This window comes from Oryza sativa, chromosome 2 (genome assembly GCF_034140825.1).
Source record: "Oryza sativa Japonica Group chromosome 2, ASM3414082v1".
NCBI lineage: Eukaryota > Viridiplantae > Streptophyta > Magnoliopsida > Poales > Poaceae > Oryza > Oryza sativa.
The window spans coordinates 28,951,738-28,971,389 of NC_089036.1; the positions used below are offsets into that span (position 1 = coordinate 28,951,738).

Sequence of the window (19,652 nt, forward strand, 5' to 3'; positions counted from 1 at the left end):
ATGCAATGCATTCTGACCGACCTAGAAGGGGCCGATAGGTTACCGCATGCTTGATTCGTCGGGATCGACAAATTTGTACCGTGTATCGATGGCACTTCTTATCTATCTTATCATTACAATGTTTAATTATGATGGTGATTTTTTGTATGCGTAAGACTAAGGGCCTATTTGGATTGCTACCAAAAACATGCCCTACCAATATTTTGGTAATTTGAATAGTACTTGTGTTTGATTTCGATTAAAACCTATTCATTGGTAATACGTAATCTAGATTTGAGATTATGTAGAACATTCTTCACTACAATTTTACATTTTGGCAGCAAACCAAATATGATCAAATACAATTTTACCTTACCAAATATTTGGTAGTGCCAAAACTTGCTTATATTTTGGCACTAACAAAATATTTGTACGGTAACATTCCAAATAGGCCCTAAAAAATAATAAAATTGTATTTTACCTGTCTTGGAGATTTTAATCTTGTATAGTTTTCAATATAAAAAGATTTGATAACTATTTATATTTATACAAAAATATAAAGCACAGTATAAAATCGCCCTCCCCCAGGGCGGCAAGGGGGCCGCCTGCAAAATTCCAGGCCCCCCGCCGCCCATTTGCAGGCGGCCCTCCGCACAGTACAAAATCGCCCTAGCGGAGGGCGGCAAGGGGGCCGCCTGCAAATTTCGTTGAAGGCCGTCGCCCGAGAGCGAACGGCCGTCTGCCACGTCACTTTCGCCGCCCTCTGGGATGGCGATTTTTAAAAATCGCCCTCCCAGAGGGCGGTAGGCGACCACTTCTGTCAATTTTCAAAATGAAAAATTATTTTTGTAAAACTTTTAATAAAAAAAATAAAAATAAAAAAAATTCCAAATGCTGGTACGGTATAAACACCAGCGTCACACGCTAACTCGCTTTACAGGCCAGAACTTTAAATCAGAAAGGAACCGCTTGATGATTGCATTTTTTTTTTCTTGAGAGAGAGAGAGAGAGAGAGAGAGGATGATTGCAAGGTCAGCACAGCAAGGAAAGACTGGCCAGGAAAACTCAACTGGTAGAACTTTCCGTTGGGAAGAAAATTTTGCATCTCTTTCTAGCTTCATCCTGCATTCCTTCCACTGATGGCAAACAAGTACTCCATCCCAAAATAACAACGGAGTAAAGAATCCTGAGTTCTTCAACCCTCCGTGCTAATCCTACCAGTTTATAATAACAGGCAGCCAACCATGTCCAGCAACAAAATATATACTGCAACTCAGATATAAGGACGTTGTCCCATGTGCCTGAATGGAGGGCGTACCGCTAAAATTGCTAGCTATATAATCAAAACATGCATCAAAAGAATTTCTCCAGTGCTCCCTTGATACGAGTAACACATACTTGAATGGAGATTTCGAGATCAAACACCAAACTGGAACTAGTGATCCGAACTAAGCACATTTTAATCTCAGCATATGTTCATCATGGCAGATCTGTGATAAAACTGATAACACCAGAACTCTTCTATGCTATATTACTGCATGGACTAAATGTACAGAATATGTGAGGTTATGTTTTACTGTCATCTACTTCTGTCAGGCGTTCATGAGAAAGGATAGGCTTAATTTGTATTTGTGTCAAGTTAAACACCACGAAACTGTTGCTCTTTTTTCGGTGAGAAGCCAAGAACTACATCTGGAAACTGCGTGCATGCATTTCTTGCAGCAAAAATACATTAGTATACGACAGAATCCATTGTTGTGTTACAAAGAACAGAGAGATGCCCTGCCGTATCCATAGTTGTGTTAAAAGAAACAGCTAAGCATCCAATTGGCCTCAAAGAAAGTACTGAAGAAGCTCATGGACAAATAAGATGTACCTATAGATCAATGGGGCTCCAATTCCCTCAAATGCCGGGCCCTAGAAAATGAAATCATAAATACTGTATTCGAAGTGTTCACACTACTATTAGGAATCATGCCATGAAGTCTTAAGTCTTAACCAATATGCAAAACAAATTTAGCATCAGGCTCAAATGAAATGCTTTACCATTTTGAAGAATGGTCTATGCCAAGACCATTGCAGGTAAGTATCATACCCTTAAACCTTGTAAGGTACTCCTAAAAGCGAGGGAAAGACAGCAAGAAAAATCAACACAAAGCGTGTAGAAGAGGAATATGGAAGGCCAATTATAGAAGACACCTTACACGCAAAGTATATCGATTTAACTCATAACATCCGGAAAGGTCGTATTCAAGGCGCTTAGCTGGATCACTTAGAACTGAAAAAACGGAACATAAAAAAAAGTGAATCAGGCAATGACGATAACATTTATCTCTAGGAAGTACATCCATATTGAGATCCCAAATTTATCTCTAGGAAGTAAATGAGGATAATAAGATCATCTGTGCCTACATAATGGAGAGTGGAAAATACCTGTGTAGGCTTCATTGATCTCCTGAAATTTAGCTGTGACATCATTATCCCCCTTATGCTTGTCTGGATGCCACATCTGTGGATGAATTATCAGTTACAGTGTGTTAATGTATTATTATTTGCGTACCCCGAAAGAAGTCCAATAACAGCATACCAAAGCTAATCTTCTATAACTCAATTTGATGGTGTCATCGGATGCATCGTAATCAACCTCCAGAACTTTGTAATAGTCCTGCTATTCCAAATGAATATAATGAATAAGACGTATTAAAAAAAAGTGTACCTGTGCAAGAAATAGTATAATTGATTATGGACACTTTTCAGAATATGAATGGCACGGTAGTCCACGTCACGAGTACATAGGCGGTAAAGTGAGTTTATTTTGGATTAGCATGACTTATTAAGATTAAGTGCCCAAATGATAGCTCACAGCGCAGGTGAGTTGCATATTAACAGAGTTGTAAAAACCATATAATAACACATATTGAGTTCATACCATAGCGAAGCATACAAGTGGCAATATACAGGCTTGAATTGCCTAGCAACCCCGATGTCTTGTAAATAAAGATACACTAAATCGCATGCTGAGTAATAAGTTGTTTGGTTGTTTTGCACCCTTTAACCACCCACAAGGCCACACTCTATTAATAGATGTTTTATGCTTGAATAATAATTCCTTCACTTCGTCAGTAGATAACATTTGCTGTGAAGAATAGTACAGACAAAGCAACGCATCTGCCAAGAAAGTAGAACCTAGTTTGTGCAATTCACAGCATTTGTCTTAGATGAATAAAGGACATCAAGGTAAGGAAATTGGTTTAAGCAAAAACAAACATCAGCAATGCATTGATCAGCATTTTCCAAATGGCTGCAAAAGTTCAGGTTAAAAAAGAAACAGCTAACAGGACTCCTATAATATTGTAGGGTGGTGTTCGACAAGGAGACCTGACGGGCCGTTACAATACAATGGTGCCACAGATTGAACCTAAACACCAGTCTTCGTCTCAAACCCTCAGTGAGAGGGTTGTACTAAAAGGCTCAATTCACCGATTACAGACCATAGGTTAAATGTCGATCCTGTGCTGCTGCATTAATCAAGAACCTAGAAACATTTGCGCGAGGAAGATGAACCTAAATCCACCATACGGAATTCGGCCACTCGGCACAGTTGACCATGACTAAATCTGGCCACCAGCCAAACAATCATATGCTGTCCACTAGCGAGACCGCGGGCAAAGCAATACCACAGTAGCTCCAGTACTATTTGTAGCCATCAATCACAGTATCAAAATGCCCCAGGAGAAAAAAAAGGTTTGGTCCAGAACCAACCAACAAATTATTGGGAAGGCCTATCCACCTTTTTCCTGGCCACAGTGAACGAAGATACAAGTCATCGGCCACTCCAATAATAGAAAACAACTGGTTCGCGCAGCCGCAGCACAGCTCTCTTATCCTTCTATACAAGCGGCACGACCAAAACCAAATCCAGCCATAGACTGACGAACTGAAGCTCAAACACTCGATCTCTCTCTCTCGCGCGCGCGCGGGAATAATACAACCGGAATCGCGGGGGGACGCGTACCTTGTGGGGAGGCTTCTCGCTTGCTCCGTCCATGCAGCGTAACAATTCATCACCCCCAGCTGATCCTCTCTTCTCGTCGTCGCCTGTTTCCCTTCCTCGTGTCCGCCGCGCGCGTTGGCGGCGGCCCGGCTCCCCGGGCTTGGCTTGGGGGATCCGGGAGGAGGAAGACGAGGGGCGAATCGATCGGAGGCGAGGGCGAGGCCGAGCGAGAGGCCGCCGGAGTGGGTGGGATCGGAGCCGGAAGGAGTTCCTTGTCCTCTCCTCCCTTTACTTTATTTCCTATGCTTTTCTATTCCCCTGAATTTTTTTGCAACTTTGGTGATGGATAATAGGGGGAGGAGATGACGTGTATCCGACCCGGACACCTGTCCTTTCGTGTCATTGGGAGCGCCCGCTCGTCTCGCGGCGTCACCCCCGTGACCGGAAAGAGTGTGGGGCTCCGATGCAATGGGCCTGGTCCACAGGGAATTATTCATGGGCCGTTCTGGCCTACTGCAAATCTGCAATCTGCAGTATATGCTGCTAGTAATTGGCAACCAGGCCCATGAAAACATGCAAGAAGGAATTAGCTCAACACTGTATTTGCTCGGTTTACTTCTGATCCGAGGGAGTAGGGCATTTTCAGATCGTAGCAAAATAACCTTATTAAATTTTAGCAAGATGGTATTATTGCCAAAATTTTTGCAGGATTTTTTATATATTTAACAAATTTAGCAACAAACTAAACGTATATAATTTTTTAATAACTTTGCTAAAAAAATAATATGGTTAAAAATGGCATCAAAGTGAATCTGTCCTAAGAGTTTCGCTGACAAGATACCCAATATTGTTTTCTATCCCGTAATTTTTGGTTAAAAAAAGTCGGTTTCGGATGGTTCATGATCTATTCTTCTTATTCTCCACTAATATAAAGCTCCAACTCTAAATCTACCACGATCAACAAGAGGGAAGATCGCGCTCAGAAAGCGCAGAAGTTGAGCAGGTGAGGAGCGGAAAACGACAAGGTGGCTCATCTTTTATTTGAGAGAGTTAGATATATACTCACTCCGTTCCAAAATATAACAACTTTTATCTCTTAGGATTTATCCCAAAATATAACAACTTCTTCATCAACATTCTCTTTCCAACCAATCACAACCATCCACCATTTATTTTTTCCACCTACCTTCACTACTCGTCTAATCACAACTCTCTATCATTCACATCTACCTACTTTAACTCTAAAACTTTTTATATCGTGGGACGGATGGCGTATTAAATAAGTTTTTTTATTCCTTAAGTTCCTGAGATTACCAAATACTTCCTCTGTCCCTAAATATTTGACGCTGTTGACTTTTTTAAACATGTTTGACCGTTCATCTTATTCAAAAAATTTAAGTAATTATTAATTCTTTTTCCTATCATTTGATTCATCGTTAAATATACTTTCATGTATACATATAGTTTTACGTATTTCACAAAAGTTTTTGATTAAGACGAACGGTCAAACATATTTAAAAAAGTCAATAACGTCAAATATTTAGGGACGAAGGGAGTAAGAAGCCACATTTGTTTGGCGCTTTCTAACTTCTATTTTCGTATCTTTCACACGCACATCAAACTACTAAATGATACTCGTAATAGTATGTTATTCGGAAAAACATTATACATAATTGTAGTTGCTTCTAAAATCATATTAGTATATTTTTCAAAAAAAAATAGCTAATGCTACTTAATTAATTATGTGTTAATGTATCGTTTTGTTTTGTGTGTCGGGAGGGAAGGGTTTCCAACCCTCTAAAACAAACACAGCTTCCAGGAGGAAAGGGTCTCATCTTTTCGCTTATACTTACACTTATCAGTCAAAATTTGAATTTTCAAACTTAAAGTTGGAGCTTCTTTCGAGGTTTTTTATTGAAGTTTATTTTTCAGCATTTGTATTTAGATCACTAAGAACGAGTATATAAATCTTTTATTCACAATTTGTTTATTTGCAAATATGTCGTTTTGCTTATTCCGCAAAACGATGGCTCCAATAATTTTATGAAGCTGCTGGTGATGCTTTCAGGATGTTTTTCTCTTTCAAACTGGAAGGAAGAAAACTGTTCGAAGAGTGTCATGTAATGGGAAGAAGAAAACATCTTCATTTATATATGCTAACGATCATAATATACAAGCAAAAGCAACTATGAGCAAACTGTCGCATGAGTCCTAACAAATGCCATGGATTAATATGATGCTATTGAAGCGTTATGCAAAATGTATTGAAGCGTTATGCAAGGTAAAATGATGCTATTCTATATACCGGATCGAAATGCCACAAAACTTAATCAAATATTTTCAATTAAAAAAATGTCACCTAGGACTGGTACAGCTGGCTTTTGAATCGAAAATTTTGAAAGTTTGAAGAACCGGCATCTTTTTATACCATACTAGTAATACACTCATACTCCCTGTCGAGGGGTGACCCTCTTTAGCGAGAGGCTGTGAGGCCCCCCTTTGAGAGTTCGGCCGGGGGCAACTGGTGAGATTAGAGAATTTGGTGAGCGAAACTGTGTGTGATCTTGATCTCGGAGGCTCCTCCAAGACGATGAGACAAAAGAGGTTTATACAGGTTCGGGCCGCTATGAAGCGTAATACCCTACTCCTGTGTGTATGATTCTTCTGTGCTTAGAAAGTCCCTGAATCTCTGGTATGCAAGCTATGGTTAGACAAGCTTTGGCTCAGGGATCCTCCGTCCGATCCCCCTTCCTCGCTAGGCATGGTCCTCCTTTTATACTCTAAGGGGATACCACATGTGCTACGAGTGCTACCTAGGGAGAAGGGAAAATATTCTCTATATTAATTACATGTCTTGTGCCTTAGCTCAGAAGCTATCTGCACGTCGGTTGCTGCGCGGGGCCCATCAAATCATGCAGGGCGCCCTTGTCATTCGTCATTTAATGGATGAGGACTTCCGGGTTCTCGTTCACACCAGAAAACGGGAACCCGGTCAGTTCAGAGTGGTTGGACCAACTCTGACCGGGGTAAGAGGCTGTGAAGCCCCTCATCATTATGATGGGACGGGACAGAGCACGCCGCTCACCGCCTGACACACTGACAGGGCGGGGGTACACAGTCGCCGTCCCATCGGTTATTCAACCGGTCAGATGCGCAGCACGCCGCATTAAATGCGACATGGCGCGGTTGCATAGACCGCTTTAAATGCAGTTAGGTGGCAGTTAGGCGCTCCCACCTAACCCTGTACACGTGGGCTGATACATGGAGGGGTCGGGGCAGCTCGACCCCAAGCGAGGGCGGCCTCCTCCCTCTAGCTTGGAGGGGGGCAGCCGCCGCGCCACCCCAGGCTCAACCCCCCTCGGGGGGAGCCACGTGGGTTTGGGGGCGGCCCAACCCCAAGCTGGGAGGGGGCAGCCGCCGCAACACCCCGGGCTCGACCCCCCTCGGGGAGAGCCACGTGAGTTTGAGGGCGGCCTCCTCCCTCTAGTTGGGAGGGGGCAGCCGCCGCGCCACCCCGGGCTTGACCCCCCTCGGGGGGAGCCACGTGGGTTTGGGGGCGGCCCAACCCCAAGCTGGGAAGGGGCAGTCGCCGCAACCCCCGGGCTCGACCCCCCTCGGGGAGAGCCACGTGGGTTTGAGGGCGGCCTCCTCCCTCTAGCTGGGAGAGGGTAGCCACCGCTCCACCCCGGGCTTGATCCCCCCTCGCGGGGAGCCACGTGGGTTTGGGGGCGACTCGACCCCAAGCTGGGAGGGGGCAGCCGCCACAACACCCCGGGCTCGACCCACCTCGGGGAGAGCCACGTGGGTTTGAGGGCGGCCTCCTCCCTCTAGCTGGGTGGGGGTAGCCACCGCTCCACCCAGGGCTTGATCCCCCCTCGCGGAGAGCCACGTGGGTTTGAGGACGGCCTCCTCCCTCTAGACGTGATACCCCCGGGCCCATATCACCGGTATTCCCCCATTTCATAATGTAAGACTTTCTAGTATTGCCCACATTTATATATCATTAACATCTATATGAATATGGACAATGTTAGAAAGATTTACATTATGAAACAGAGGTAGTATGTTATAACAGATCAGGCCTGATTGACTATAAGAAGATTAGTGATGAAACTTTGGATCCATCCAATGATTACCTAAGTATACTACGCGTGCGAGTGCGGTGCGTGATGAGAGTAGGGAATGGATTGGAAGGAGAACACCCCTCATTTGAAGGTAGCATAGAAAATTTTAGATCTAAACTTATTTGAGTTTGGAGAACCATACTAGAAATATGTTTCATAGCTTGTGTCGGGTTAGATCGATATAAGTAGTAATAGGCTATAAAAAATATTAGTGAAAAAAACTTGCATCCGGTGGTTACCTAAGCACACTACGCGTGCGAATGTGGTGCACGGTTAGAAGAGGGAACAAAAGGAAAACAACTCTGCTTTTAAGGTAAAAGACATATCCATCTAATCGAATCCTTAACACTCCACTTAACATGCGGGGTTGATCATGGATTCGTGGCGGACTTCTAGCCCCATGGGAGATTAGCTACCTTGAGCTCCACCTAAAAACAACATGTTTTTTTTTCACGAAACAATGTTCATTGAGTTTAATCTATTATGATTTTTCCCCTTCCTTTAGCCCCATAAGAGAGACAGGTACTGATATATTAACTCGAACAACGAAAATAGAGAAGAGGAAAACTAAACTTCATATCCCAAGTCGTCGTTTTGACTTATTTTCTAGTTAAACTTTCTTAACTTTAATTAAATTTATAAAAAAAATTAGCAACCTACTAAACTTAAATTAGTTTTGTTAAATCTAGTATTGAATATATTTTGATAATATGTTTATATTTTTTTAAAAATACTACTCTCTTGTTCCTAAATTGATCATCATATAAGTTTATACACTAAGACCAAGGATAATTTAAATCATATCAATCAAGACACCGTACACACATTCTCCCATAATGCATGCATCGATTAAAATCCCATACCAATTACACCCTAACATGCACACATTATCCCATACTGCATTAATTGTATTCCAATAAAATTCGTGCCCATGCAATTACATGGTGATCAATTTGAGAAGTTTTGGATTTTATTACAGGATGATCAATTTAGAAAGGAGAGAGTAATATATTTTTCAATAAACTCGGGGAAACATAAAATAATTTGACTAAAGAGAAGTCGAAAGGACTGTAATATGAAACTGTGGGACCCACCACTAAAATGACACATGCCGTTGATTGGTTGACACAGATCGGATTCGGAACAGGGAAGCCGCATCCGCAGTGTGTTGACCCACGCGACGCAGGAAACGGAAACGCGGGAGCGCGCCGAAAATCCAGGCCCCCACTAGCCCCCCCACAGGCGGGAAACGCGAAAACCACACTCTCCCCATCCCGCCTCCTTCCTCCGTCTACTCAGTTTCTGTTTTTTCACATTTTCCCCGTCTCCTCTCCTCCGGTCCTCCCTCCCACCCGCCGCGTCGTCAGTTTTAACGCGCACCCCGCCCCGCCTCCGTTTCAAACCCAAAATATTTCCGCCCCCTCCTCACCTCCCAAATCTTCCTTTCCCTCCTTCCTCCTCCTCCTTCCCACCCAACGATTTGCCCTACTTTTTTTGCTTTCCCCCGCCGCTGCTGCGATTAGTCTCCGATCTCAACCAATCGACCAACCAAAGCCTTCCCCTCTCCATCGATTCAGCAGCCGCGCGCGAGCACGCACCAAACCGCCACCTACCGCCCCTCCCCGCGAGCGAAAACCCTAGCGCGCCCTCGCCCTCGCATGGCGGACCAGAACGGCGCCGCGGCCGTGAGCGAAGCGGAGGCCGCCCCTGTTCAGGTGAGATCCTCCGGTCTGCTTGCTTGTTTTTCTGCAGTTTCTGGGGGGAGGGGGGGGGTGCTTGGGGTGGGGTTTCGTCTGGTACGGCCGTTGCCAGTGGTACCTTGCGTGGTAAGACTGGTCGCTGTTTTTTTTTTTTGGGTTTACTCAGAACGCGGTTTTAGTCGGCGGGCTGGCTTGTCGTGTGGCGATTACTTGTGTTTACTGCTCATTTTTGCAACTCAGGATGCGATCTTAGCCAAACGTGTTTGATTTAGATGGTTTTGGAGTTTTGTGGTGCGTTTCGATTGGGTTATTGCTGTGGTTCTACCCCAATATTAAGCAGGGTACATGGCATTCGTGTGCTGGGAATCTGGTAGCAGGTAGGAGTAGCGCCTCACCACCACTTTTTATTAGTACATAATTATTGGGCAACACTAGTGACATTCATTCATGGCTAGTAGACGACAGAAATCGTGGTGACTATCATGCTGCTTTCCCATTTTGTTTGTGTGCAACGTTCCGCAGTGTAGTTCAACAAACTGAAACGATGGTAATTTCGACCTGCCTTTTACCTTCTGTTTTGTCCAATTTCTGCTAGTACTTGTTACAAAAGGAAATGGTCTGTAGTTTTGGATCATCGATACATGGCTTATTTCTGACAATTGAGTTCTTAGGTTGAAACTGGTGCTGAAAGTGGGGATGCTGAAAGTGAGCAGTACCAACCATTTTTCTCCATGTGCCAGCCGATTCGCTCTGTTGTAAGATGTTAACCTGACTTCCTTGTACAAATATTTGATTACATGTGTTATCATTTCTCTTTGAAACAACATTACATGCCTTTTTTGTGGCTGCTAATTTTTTAACTTTGTCGGTTTCCTGGTTTTGCCTGCAGAGCTATTCAAATTCCTGGGATATGGTTTGTGCCCCCACAATTAAGAGTAACGAACACAATGTATACTCTTATCTATTCTTTTTTGCGATTAGCTTGTTGTCGCTCTGCTTTTGGCATAGTTAATTTAATATGCTTCTTCTCATACGCAGAGCAACTTGGATTCGATGGATGATAAATACATGCTGAGTGCACCTTGGCCTGAAAATGAGCAGCCCCAGTCTGAGGTATTTGCTAACCTTTCTAAGAATATGATTGTCCCAGTCAGTCTGTTTGGGTTCCTTAATGCTGATTTTCACCAAGTACTGTTTATTAATTTTCACTCAGAGCATTTCTGATACAGTAGATAAGAAAGCAAGTTATGTTCATGTCCTTTAATAGGTAATGAACCCACTTTAGTGCAACATCTCATGGAAAATAACAATCAATGGTATGAAGCATAAGCCTTGGTGGTTTGTTTCCCTGATCATCCCTAGGGAACTACGTGCCTGTTGTATTTTGTGCTCCGTGCTCTTATGTTTCTTCATGAAAAATACAATTGGTACTCTAATTACTTAGTATTTTGCCATTTTACTATCTTAATTTGAAGACTTGCATGTAGGGCACCGTTTTGTTGTGTGATATCGTGCAGCCCTAATTTTTTGGACTGCAGGAGTTCAATTGTTAGCTTAGACTATAAAAAGTTAATGTAATCTAATTTTTTAGATTAAAAGATTGGGTGCCCAAGTGATTTTTATGTTGCAGCTAGCTATGTATTACCATGACATCCCTATACAGTCGGTTGTATCTAAAAATTTGCTAATTTTGGCTGTTTTTTTTCTTGTTCCTTTTTTTCAGAATGACATGGATTTGTTAGATGGGGATACAAATATGCAGTCTGAACCCCTCAGCACAGAGCAGCCTAGCTCCAATGTAATTTTCTATCTATTTGATCTTCTCTGGCCCTTTGTAGGCATGTGACCCAGTTATATGTTTAATGGTGCACACAATAAGCCTTGAACTGAAATATCTTATCCAACTATTCTACATAAACTGTGATAACCAGGTGCCTAGAGCTCCCTAATATTATTGTTGGTGGTGCTGCAGGATGAAATAGATATCTGGGATGGGAAAACTAAGCAAGACTCATCATCCCTTCTTGACAGCAAGCTGTGCAACTCCGGCGTAAGTGGCTTCACAATCACACCTATTACTCCCTACAATAAAATGAATTGTTTTGGGGTTCGTGCAGTCAAACTTTGTAAATATTAGCTGCTAATGTGTCTCCAGCAGTATTTTAGAAACTATGCTTATACCATGGCTTAAAATTATATTATAAGTTTATAACCAAATTAACAGCCAAAGTTATGTTTTAGAGACTGTTATGTTCAAAACAGTTATGCTAATGCCATTATTTTAATCTTTCTTAAACTGAACAAATTGGATTGATAAAAATGTTTAACAGAGCGGCGCTGAACCTTGCAACATGGAGGGCCAACAATTTTCTTTGTCCTTTTCCCGCAACACTCAATCTCAATTGGTGGTATGTTTTATGCAATATCTTCAACCCTAAGACTTACGTATGCTAATGACATATTCAATAATTTTGTTATTTTTAAAATTTCTTCATATGCAGGGATCTGGTCTTGGCAATATGGGGAACACATGCTTCCTAAACTCAATTCTTCAGTGTGTCACCCATACAGTCCCACTTTTTCTCAGGCTTCGTTCCACTGATCACTGTGCTCCATGCTCATGTATGGATAGTTTCTGACAGTAATGTTTTGCTACCTGAAAAATGTGTTATCTCATTGCCATTTTTGTTTCATGATAAAAAAAAAACTGTTGGTCTCCTGCAGATGATAAAGATGGTTTCTGTTCATTCTGTGCTCTTAAAGAACATATTGATGAATCAATCCGAAGGTCTGGATCTGTTATAAGGCCAGTGAGGTTCAGAGATAATTTAAGGAGTATCCTTTGCTCTCGATTTTTCCTTGCAGTTTAATTTTACCACATTTGTGCACACATGCTCAGTAATATGACTTGCATTTTTGACAATCATTGGGTGTTTATGCCTGAAAATTTCAAGGTTACCCCTTATATGATTTCATAACTTCTATTTATATGCTTCCTCAGTTCTGTTTCAATTTCAATACATCTTAATATTCACTGAATATTGTGCTGAGATATATATCTTCTATTGTATCTGTCTCTGGTACTTCAAATTAGTGGTGGAGTTCCTTGACAAGATTACCCAGAATTATCATCAGATTTTAGACCAGGACAACAGGAGGATGCACATGAGTTCCTACGTTGTTTGCTGGACAACCTGGATAAGTGCACCACTGATCCCAAGCCAAAGGATAAGCCCTCATCTTTTGATGAAGAAAGTATTGTTAAGCAGGTTTTTGGAGGCCGACTAAAAAGCAAGGTATTTTACTTTGTCATCATGCTTGTTGTCTTGGCACTTAAAAGTTGCAACTGAATTCATCCTGTCTATCTAGTTGACTTGCTGTGAGTGTGGACACTGCTCGGAGACATATGAGCCCTTCTTGGATCTTAGCCTGGAGATTGATCAGGCTGATAACCTTATTGATGCCTTGGAATCTTTTACCAAGTTGGAGCGAATTGGGGATGCTGAGGACAAGCTGAACTGTGAACATTGTAATGCAAAAGTTTGTAAGAACAAGCAACTTATGCTTGATAGATCACCAGATGTCGTTGCCATTCATTTAAAGCGTTTCACCAGCCTTGATAGATCTGTTGAAAAGATTGACAAACATGTGGTGTACCCACTAGAACTTGATTTGAAGCCATTCCATTGTGATCCTGACATCAATGTGAGTTTTTCTACTATCTCTATTTTTAGCAATAGCTTTACCAAAGGCATGTTTTGATGTTTTACTTGTCCCACCTTATGCAGAAGGAGCTGAAATATGATCTTTATGGCGTTGTTGAGCATTCTGGTTCACCTAGCTATGGCCATTATGTTTGTTCTGTTCGTTCTTCACCGAGCACTTGGCATCTAATGAATGACTCCCATGTATGTGTCACAAGTTACTTGCTATTACTTTTTTTTAAATTAAAAATACTACCAGGGCTTTGCCCAGTAGTTATATATATTAAGAGCAGGATGTGTACAGATACTTGCTATTGCTTTTAGGTTTATCATGGCATGAATCATTAACCTCTGCAAACCTTTGTTGTAGGTTGATTTGATTAGTGAGGCAAGCGCGCTGAACCAGGAAGGGTATATTCTGTTTTATATTAGGCAGGGCAAATTTCAGTGGTTTTCAAGTTTGCTGGAGCAAAAGGATGACCTGCATCCTGAAAATACGAGTGGTGCATCTCCCGTTTCAGTATTGGAGAATATAGATGTGGATTGTCCAACATCCTCTGGTGAAGCAACCAACAGTTCTGGTGATAAATTAGAGAAAGATGAAACTAGTCAATGCAAAACATCTTTCCTTGAGGAGCCAGCTAAGGGATGCCCGATTGATGGTATCAACAAGGCTGACCTAAAAGATGAAATCGTGCCATGCATATCATCTCATCACGATTGTGTGGCTAATAGGTGTCCTGGTAGTGCTGCTGACATTACCAATTTGGACAGACCCTCAACTCCTTCGCCAAAACGCAAGCGTTTCTTCTCTGATGATAATGAGTTTAATGTGTTTGAGTTTGAGGACTTCGGTGACGGTAAGTCCTACATCTTGGTTCCATTTTCTTTTGTTACCAAGTTCTCTGCAGCGGAACAGAAGTTCTTACGCACTACCCTATAACTGCACACTGAATTATTGTCTAGTTATCATATCATTGGTGTACCACTAATAGAGAGATTTTAAATTCATTGATAGACATACTGTTGCTGTGCTCTGCCAATGCTGATTACATTAGTTTTTCTTTTCTGCTAATTTATCGGGTTCATTGTCTTACATGGTACTACTGTACATTGCTTTGCTGATTATCCTTTGAAAATTGACGAGGCTGACATTTCTGCTTGTGCCATTTGCAGAAGATGAGACCCCTCTGCTTGGAAACCTTAAATTCACATCAAAAGCTAAGAAGGCTAAGGTTGAATCAGCATCTAAATCGACGAAGGGCCCTTGCATAGATAAGAACGTAACACGATTAGTAAGGAGTATGCCGTCCACTCGGAGAAAAGGCATTGTGGACTGCTTGAGCCAACTCAATGCAGAGCAGGATTCTGGAAGCTGTCCTCGGAGTCACCCTCTTGGCAAAAAGAAGCTCGGCATCCCGGTTCCAATCAAATGGTAGCATGGTCCGAGTGCCGAAGCCTTTTTTTTTCCAGCTGTACATGTTAGTTTAGCATGCATTTTGTTTTATATCCAGAACCAACAAATTTTATCTGCTTGTCATAACCTGTATGACCGGCTAGATGGTGATAGTGAGGTACATTTTTGCTGCCTTCTGATGTGGAATGCCTCACCTATATGTATGGAACATGCACTCGGAGTCCCACTTCATTTGTGAAAAACAGTGGCAAAGGGAAGAGACTAAAAACTGAGGAGTTTTGTGTGGGCCGGTGCCGTTCTTCTTCAAAGTGTCCTCGATGGGAAATGGGTTCAGCCAAGCTACAGCGAATTATCCACCAAACGCATCCGTGTATAGGACTAGGAGCGTGTGTGCGACTGACGGATTGCCCCGTCAGTTTGTCACCCAACAGCCGTGGTCCATCGCAACGATGGAGAGGTCCCAATTCAAGAACGAAACACATAATCGACAATCGAGAGCGCGCACCTGCGCGCACCACTCACCTACCGAAGCCATTATATGGCATTTGGCAACAGAATCTCACAAAGGATCGCCTCTCAAAATCGTTATGATCGCGGCATAGCACAAACGAGTGAAAATGACATGCAATTTGGCTGTTCACTTCCGCGCCCAAACAGACCATTTCATGGACAGATTCACAGATCACTAAGACAAGGTTCCATGAAAAACTGAATCTGGTTAGCAGTGCATATACAATGATGATAAGATCAGCTGTTCCTTCGATCTAAACAAGATGTTAAACAGAACAAATGGGTCATTTTAGCTCTGGTGGCCCATCTTGTTCCCCAGAATCATAATGTTGTGACAGTGAGGTGTCCCTTTCGCAGCACCATGCACAAAGGGTTCCACAAGTGGAGAAAGAAAGAGGGGCCCTTGCCATGTTCTGTTGCCCTTTGGCCGGCCATAAGTTGCACCGATCCAAACAAAGGCCATGGAAGCAACCAAATGCAGGATCTTCATATGTACACAGAAGGGGAGGTGAGAAGGAGTTCGCGTGCAAGTGATCAGCTACTGCTAGCTACCATTTCTGGCCCTTTGCCTTGTTGCTTCTCGTTCTTGCCCAACAATGTCGGTGTCACCGAAACAACCCCAATCAAGAACAACAGTGCTATTGATTGTTTATCATATAGGTCACTCAATGAGCTCAAGTCTCCCAAAGCTATTCCAGCCTGTATTTCAGAAAAGAAAGAATAAAGCATGAGCTATGCATGAGAAGAAACTAGAATAGTATGTGAATTTGAAGCAGGTGATTTACCCTGACAGTCACATAGGCAGCTGGGATTAGTCCAATAAAGGTTGCCAGGAAGAAAATATGGTAGGGCACATCCACTATCGGCGACGCTAAATTGATGAAAGTATTGGGCAATGTTGGAGTTACTCTAAGGAAAAGCATGTAATTCAACAGCTTCTCTCTCCTTTTTGCAACCTGAGAAGAAGAAGCAAACAGCATCAGTCAGTTACAGAATCTTGACGGATATCGAATCAAAGAATCAAAATGTCGCATATCGAACATATAAAAAACATTGCCATGAACTAGAACACAGGGAGAATCCTAAGCGATATCAGCTGACTAAGATGCAGGTTAAGAAGTTACCTGCTTCTGAAAGAACCCAAGTTTGTCCGGCCACAATGAGAAGACCAACGGTTTCCCAATCAGCTTAGACAGGAAGTAGCATGAAGAAGCTCCAGCCGTGGCGGCAAAGACCACAAGGGCAACACCACCAAGCTGGCCAAAGAGTGCTCCGGCAAGGAGGGACATGAATATGGTTCCTGGGATCATGAACGTCTGCATGAAGATGTACACGGCACAATAGCCCACCAGCACCTGCACGGTGTAGTCGCTCGTGTAGTCCTCGAGATGATCCCTGCAAATTAAACGTACACAAACATTAGAAGCAGTTTAATTTGAAACATCCATTGCCCACTGAGACATCAAACAGTGTAACTGTGTAAGGTTGAACATGTGTAGAGTTTCAGACAAATTCAAGAACACAAGTTTATCTGTTTATCTGAATAGTGAAGTCTGAACAATGGTACTATTTGGCAAGTGGTGTTTAACCTAACAGAAGGCCATAGCTGAAGAGAGTTCAGATGTCAACAAAACATTGTTATGGCGTGCAGTGACCAAAAAGGCACACATGATGGAACTCGATCTGACCAATGGCCAGGTTCAAAACGCACGACAGTTACAGCTGGGCAGAAAGTAAATACCGAGAAGAAAGGATTTCATACTCCACCGGCTGCGAAAATTACGCGATTAATTATGCTTTTCAATGGATTAAGGGGACCACAGGCTGCAATGTGTATGGGCCATACTTGGACATGGATAATCAGGTCATAAATCCATGTTCTACCACTCCACTAAAAGTGGACGCCCTACTGTAGAACTCTTGCAAATTTCCTACCGTCACCGTCAGAAAAGTTTTTTCTTTTACCGATGCTTCATTTTCAGTTACAACAAAGCACTTCGTGTAGTACTACTAGACAAAGGTAACTTGTTCAAAGGAATCACTGAGACCCTTTCCAAATTTCCTTTAGAAAATATCCTCTCTAAATCAGTAGAAATCCACAGACCAAAACGAAGACTGTCTCAAAACACCCGCAAAACACACAATAGTGGACGGATTTATTATTCAGATAAGCAGGAAAAAAAAACTACAGCTTTGCTACTACAAGTCCATTATCCAAGAATAATCCGTTACGTTCCGAAATCCAGCAACGCACCAACGCAGTTCAAGCGGAAGAACAGGATGAAATTGGTATCAACAGTGAAGATGAATAAAATCTTTATATTTGGCAAAAGTACGGAACATATACGATGCAATTTACGTACTTACATTCTATTTGAAGTTTTGAACACAAAAAATAGGATTCTTCCTACAGGTAAGTTCTAGTAAATTAGGATTCTTCACAGGTAGGTTCTAAAACATAAAAACGCACAAAAACTGCAAACTTTTGAGACAAAAAAAAAAGAGAAGCAAGTTTCTATCGAACAAGCAGTATCAGCATATGCATAGACCAGCTGAACAGTTAGAAACGGTATCGGTCGAATTACGTGAGGATTTGGAGCTCCTGGAGGTTCTTGGGCAGCTTGAGGAAGCTGTAGTCCGAATGAGGCATGGAGAGGTAGACGCCGACGAGACCCGTGGCAAAGGCGGCCGCGACGCCGGCGAGCAGTGCCGCCTCCCACACCGGGAACCTCTCCTCCCTCCCCATCTCCTCCTCTCTTTCCCCTGTAAAATCTGTGACGCTGCGCGCCGCTGGCCGTTTGGGAGGAAGAAGAAGAGGAGAGCTGCAGAAGGGAAGAAGAGGAAAACGGAGGAGGCACAGTAGTCTCCCTTTTAATCCGGACTTCACAAATCACAACACTGTGTTTTCTCTCTCCTGTCCGCCTCTTTTTTTATGAGTTTTCTTGGTGAAACCGTTTTCTATCTCTACTTCCTTTTGGATGAGGTTTGCAAGTTTCGTATGGCTGGTGACTTTTAGCAAAACTAGATTCAGATTTTGTTTGGTTGTAATCGGCTTCCTACTAGTATTAGTTTCAGCGAACCCAGTATTTTCCACCAAGAATTTGGTGACTTGAAGCACACACCCAGTATGTTTCTTCTCCTCCTTGGTTTTGTATTAGTTTTTGTACTAGGAAAATAATATATGGATTTTTTTTGACCCCTGCTCTTTTCAGTTTTCTTTTTGGATTTTTGTCGCGGATTATTTGCTCGATGCTTCTAAAAGTACGATAATTCTTCTACTCCATCTGTCCCAAAATATAATAACTATTAGCCTTTAAAATTTGTTCTAAAATATAATAACATCTCCACCGATATTTTCTTCTCAACCAATCATAACCCTTTGCCGTTCAATTTCTCCACCTACCATCATTTCTCAACCAATCACCATTTGATTTTACATATTTTCTTAATAATCGTGTTAAACTTTAAAAATTCTTATATTTTGATATGGAGATAGTACTATGTTAGACCATTTATTCAGGAGTATCTATAAAATTTATTTCTCAAAATATTAATTTATTGCGTTAATCGAGTAAAACATATATGTTTCAAAAGGGCCTTGGGACACAAGGATTTTTGAAGTTTTTTGGGCTAATTTTAATAAAACTATCCAATTCTTACTTAAAATGATTTTTTTCCCGCACAACAACCAGAGAAAAAATATTAAAGGAAACCTCCTTTTGTTTAGTGTTTAGCTCAATTCCCTAGCAGATTTCCATTCCCCTTTCATCGGTTCGGGCGGACGCGTGCTGTTGAAGCAAGGTGGGGTTACACTTATACTGCGACCAAACACCGGCCGTGACTCTGCCGCTCGTTTGGGTTCAGTGGCATGGAGCTTTTCGTGGCCACCCACAAAAGTTTGGTGAGTCATGAACAATTCGCCGAGATGTCCCTCGCATACAAGAGGCAGCGGTTGAGCACGCACGCCAATTGTTTGTGATAAGTTTCTCTCTAGATTACCCCTCCGAATACGCGTAAAATTCACCTCCATAGTCGATAGCGTAATGCTCATTTTTCCCCCCTAGCTGAATACTCGGTTGTGTTTGCTTCACCGGCTCTTATTAAAGACGCAGAAACAAAACGCACGCCAGGTAGCTGAATACTCGGTTGTGTTTGCTTCAACTGAATGCACGCAACTACAACATGTCTGTGCTCACGGGGTTTTGTATCACAGGAGCGTGCCTC

At 42.4% G+C, this 19,652-nt stretch overlaps 3 protein-coding genes across 5 annotated transcripts; 1 reads left to right on the plus strand and 2 right to left on the minus strand.

Annotated features, from left to right (window-relative positions):
- Positions 1 to 1,666: 1,666 nt before the first annotated feature.
- LOC4330387 (uncharacterized) lies at positions 1,667 to 4,293 on the minus strand. 2 transcript variants are annotated; one of them, XM_015770609.3, is made up of 7 exons: positions 3,995 to 4,293; positions 2,567 to 2,644; positions 2,413 to 2,488; positions 2,184 to 2,257; positions 2,026 to 2,096; positions 1,856 to 1,896; positions 1,667 to 1,761 (listed from the first exon to the last, which is right to left on the minus strand). In XM_015770609.3, exons 1-6 carry the CDS (start codon positions 4,025 to 4,027, stop codon positions 1,863 to 1,865), a joined length of 366 nt encoding a protein of 121 aa, XP_015626095.1. In that variant the 5' UTR covers positions 4,028 to 4,293; the 3' UTR covers positions 1,667 to 1,761; positions 1,856 to 1,862. The 2 variants fall into 2 exon arrangements, with proteins under 2 accessions (XP_015626095.1, XP_015626094.1); XM_015770608.3 differs by having other exon boundaries at positions 1,667 to 1,896.
- Positions 4,294 to 9,571: 5,278 nt separating this feature from the next.
- On the plus strand, positions 9,572 to 15,186 carry LOC4330388 (ubiquitin carboxyl-terminal hydrolase 21). 2 transcript variants are annotated; one of them, XM_015770605.3, is made up of 14 exons: positions 9,572 to 9,812; positions 10,469 to 10,552; positions 10,687 to 10,746; positions 10,836 to 10,910; positions 11,521 to 11,595; positions 11,770 to 11,847; positions 12,128 to 12,205; positions 12,299 to 12,419; positions 12,522 to 12,632; positions 12,921 to 13,093; positions 13,167 to 13,502; positions 13,586 to 13,705; positions 13,872 to 14,361; positions 14,678 to 15,186. In XM_015770605.3, exons 1-14 carry the CDS (start codon positions 9,756 to 9,758, stop codon positions 14,938 to 14,940), a joined length of 2,121 nt encoding a protein of 706 aa, XP_015626091.1. In that variant the 5' UTR covers positions 9,572 to 9,755; the 3' UTR covers positions 14,941 to 15,186. The 2 variants fall into 2 exon arrangements, with proteins under 2 accessions (XP_015626091.1, XP_025878607.1); XM_026022822.2 differs by lacking the exon at positions 9,572 to 9,812 and adding an exon at positions 10,197 to 10,344.
- Positions 15,187 to 15,598: 412 nt separating this feature from the next.
- LOC4330389 (uncharacterized membrane protein At4g09580) lies at positions 15,599 to 18,269 on the minus strand. Its single transcript, XM_015770607.3, has 4 exons — positions 18,014 to 18,269; positions 16,553 to 16,823; positions 16,214 to 16,384; positions 15,599 to 16,127 (listed from the first exon to the last, which is right to left on the minus strand). The coding sequence occupies exons 1-4, from the start codon at positions 18,172 to 18,174 to the stop codon at positions 15,963 to 15,965; spliced, it is 768 nt and encodes a 255-aa protein (XP_015626093.1). The 5' UTR covers positions 18,175 to 18,269; the 3' UTR covers positions 15,599 to 15,962.
- Between the last annotated feature and the right edge of the window lie 1,383 nt (positions 18,270 to 19,652).

Coding starts and splice junctions, on each gene's coding strand:
- LOC4330388 (XM_015770605.3), top strand. CDS start 9,756: ATGGCGGACCAGAACGGCGCCGCGGCCGTGAGCGAAGCGGAGGCCGCC. Junction 10,911..11,520: donor ATGAGCAGCCCCAGTCTGAG/GTATTTGCTAAC, acceptor CCTTTTTTTCAG/AATGACATGGATTTGTTAGA. Junction 14,362..14,677: donor GTTTGAGGACTTCGGTGACG/GTAAGTCCTACA, acceptor TGCCATTTGCAG/AAGATGAGACCCCTCTGCTT.
- LOC4330387 (XM_015770609.3), bottom strand. CDS start 4,027: ATGGACGGAGCAAGCGAGAAGCCTCCCCACAAG. Junction 2,489..2,566: donor GTTATAGAAGATTAGCTTTG/GTATGCTGTTAT, acceptor ATTCATCCACAG/ATGTGGCATCCAGACAAGCA. Junction 2,258..2,412: donor GATCAATGAAGCCTACACAG/GTATTTTCCACT, acceptor CCGTTTTTTCAG/TTCTAAGTGATCCAGCTAAG.
- LOC4330389 (XM_015770607.3), bottom strand. CDS start 18,174: ATGGGGAGGGAGGAGAGGTTCCCGGTGTGGGAGGCGGCACTGCTCGCC. Junction 16,824..18,013: donor CAGGAGCTCCAAATCCTCAC/GTAATTCGACCG, acceptor TTTAATTTGCAG/GGATCATCTCGAGGACTACA. Junction 16,128..16,213: donor CTGCCTATGTGACTGTCAGG/GTAAATCACCTG, acceptor TCTGAAATACAG/GCTGGAATAGCTTTGGGAGA.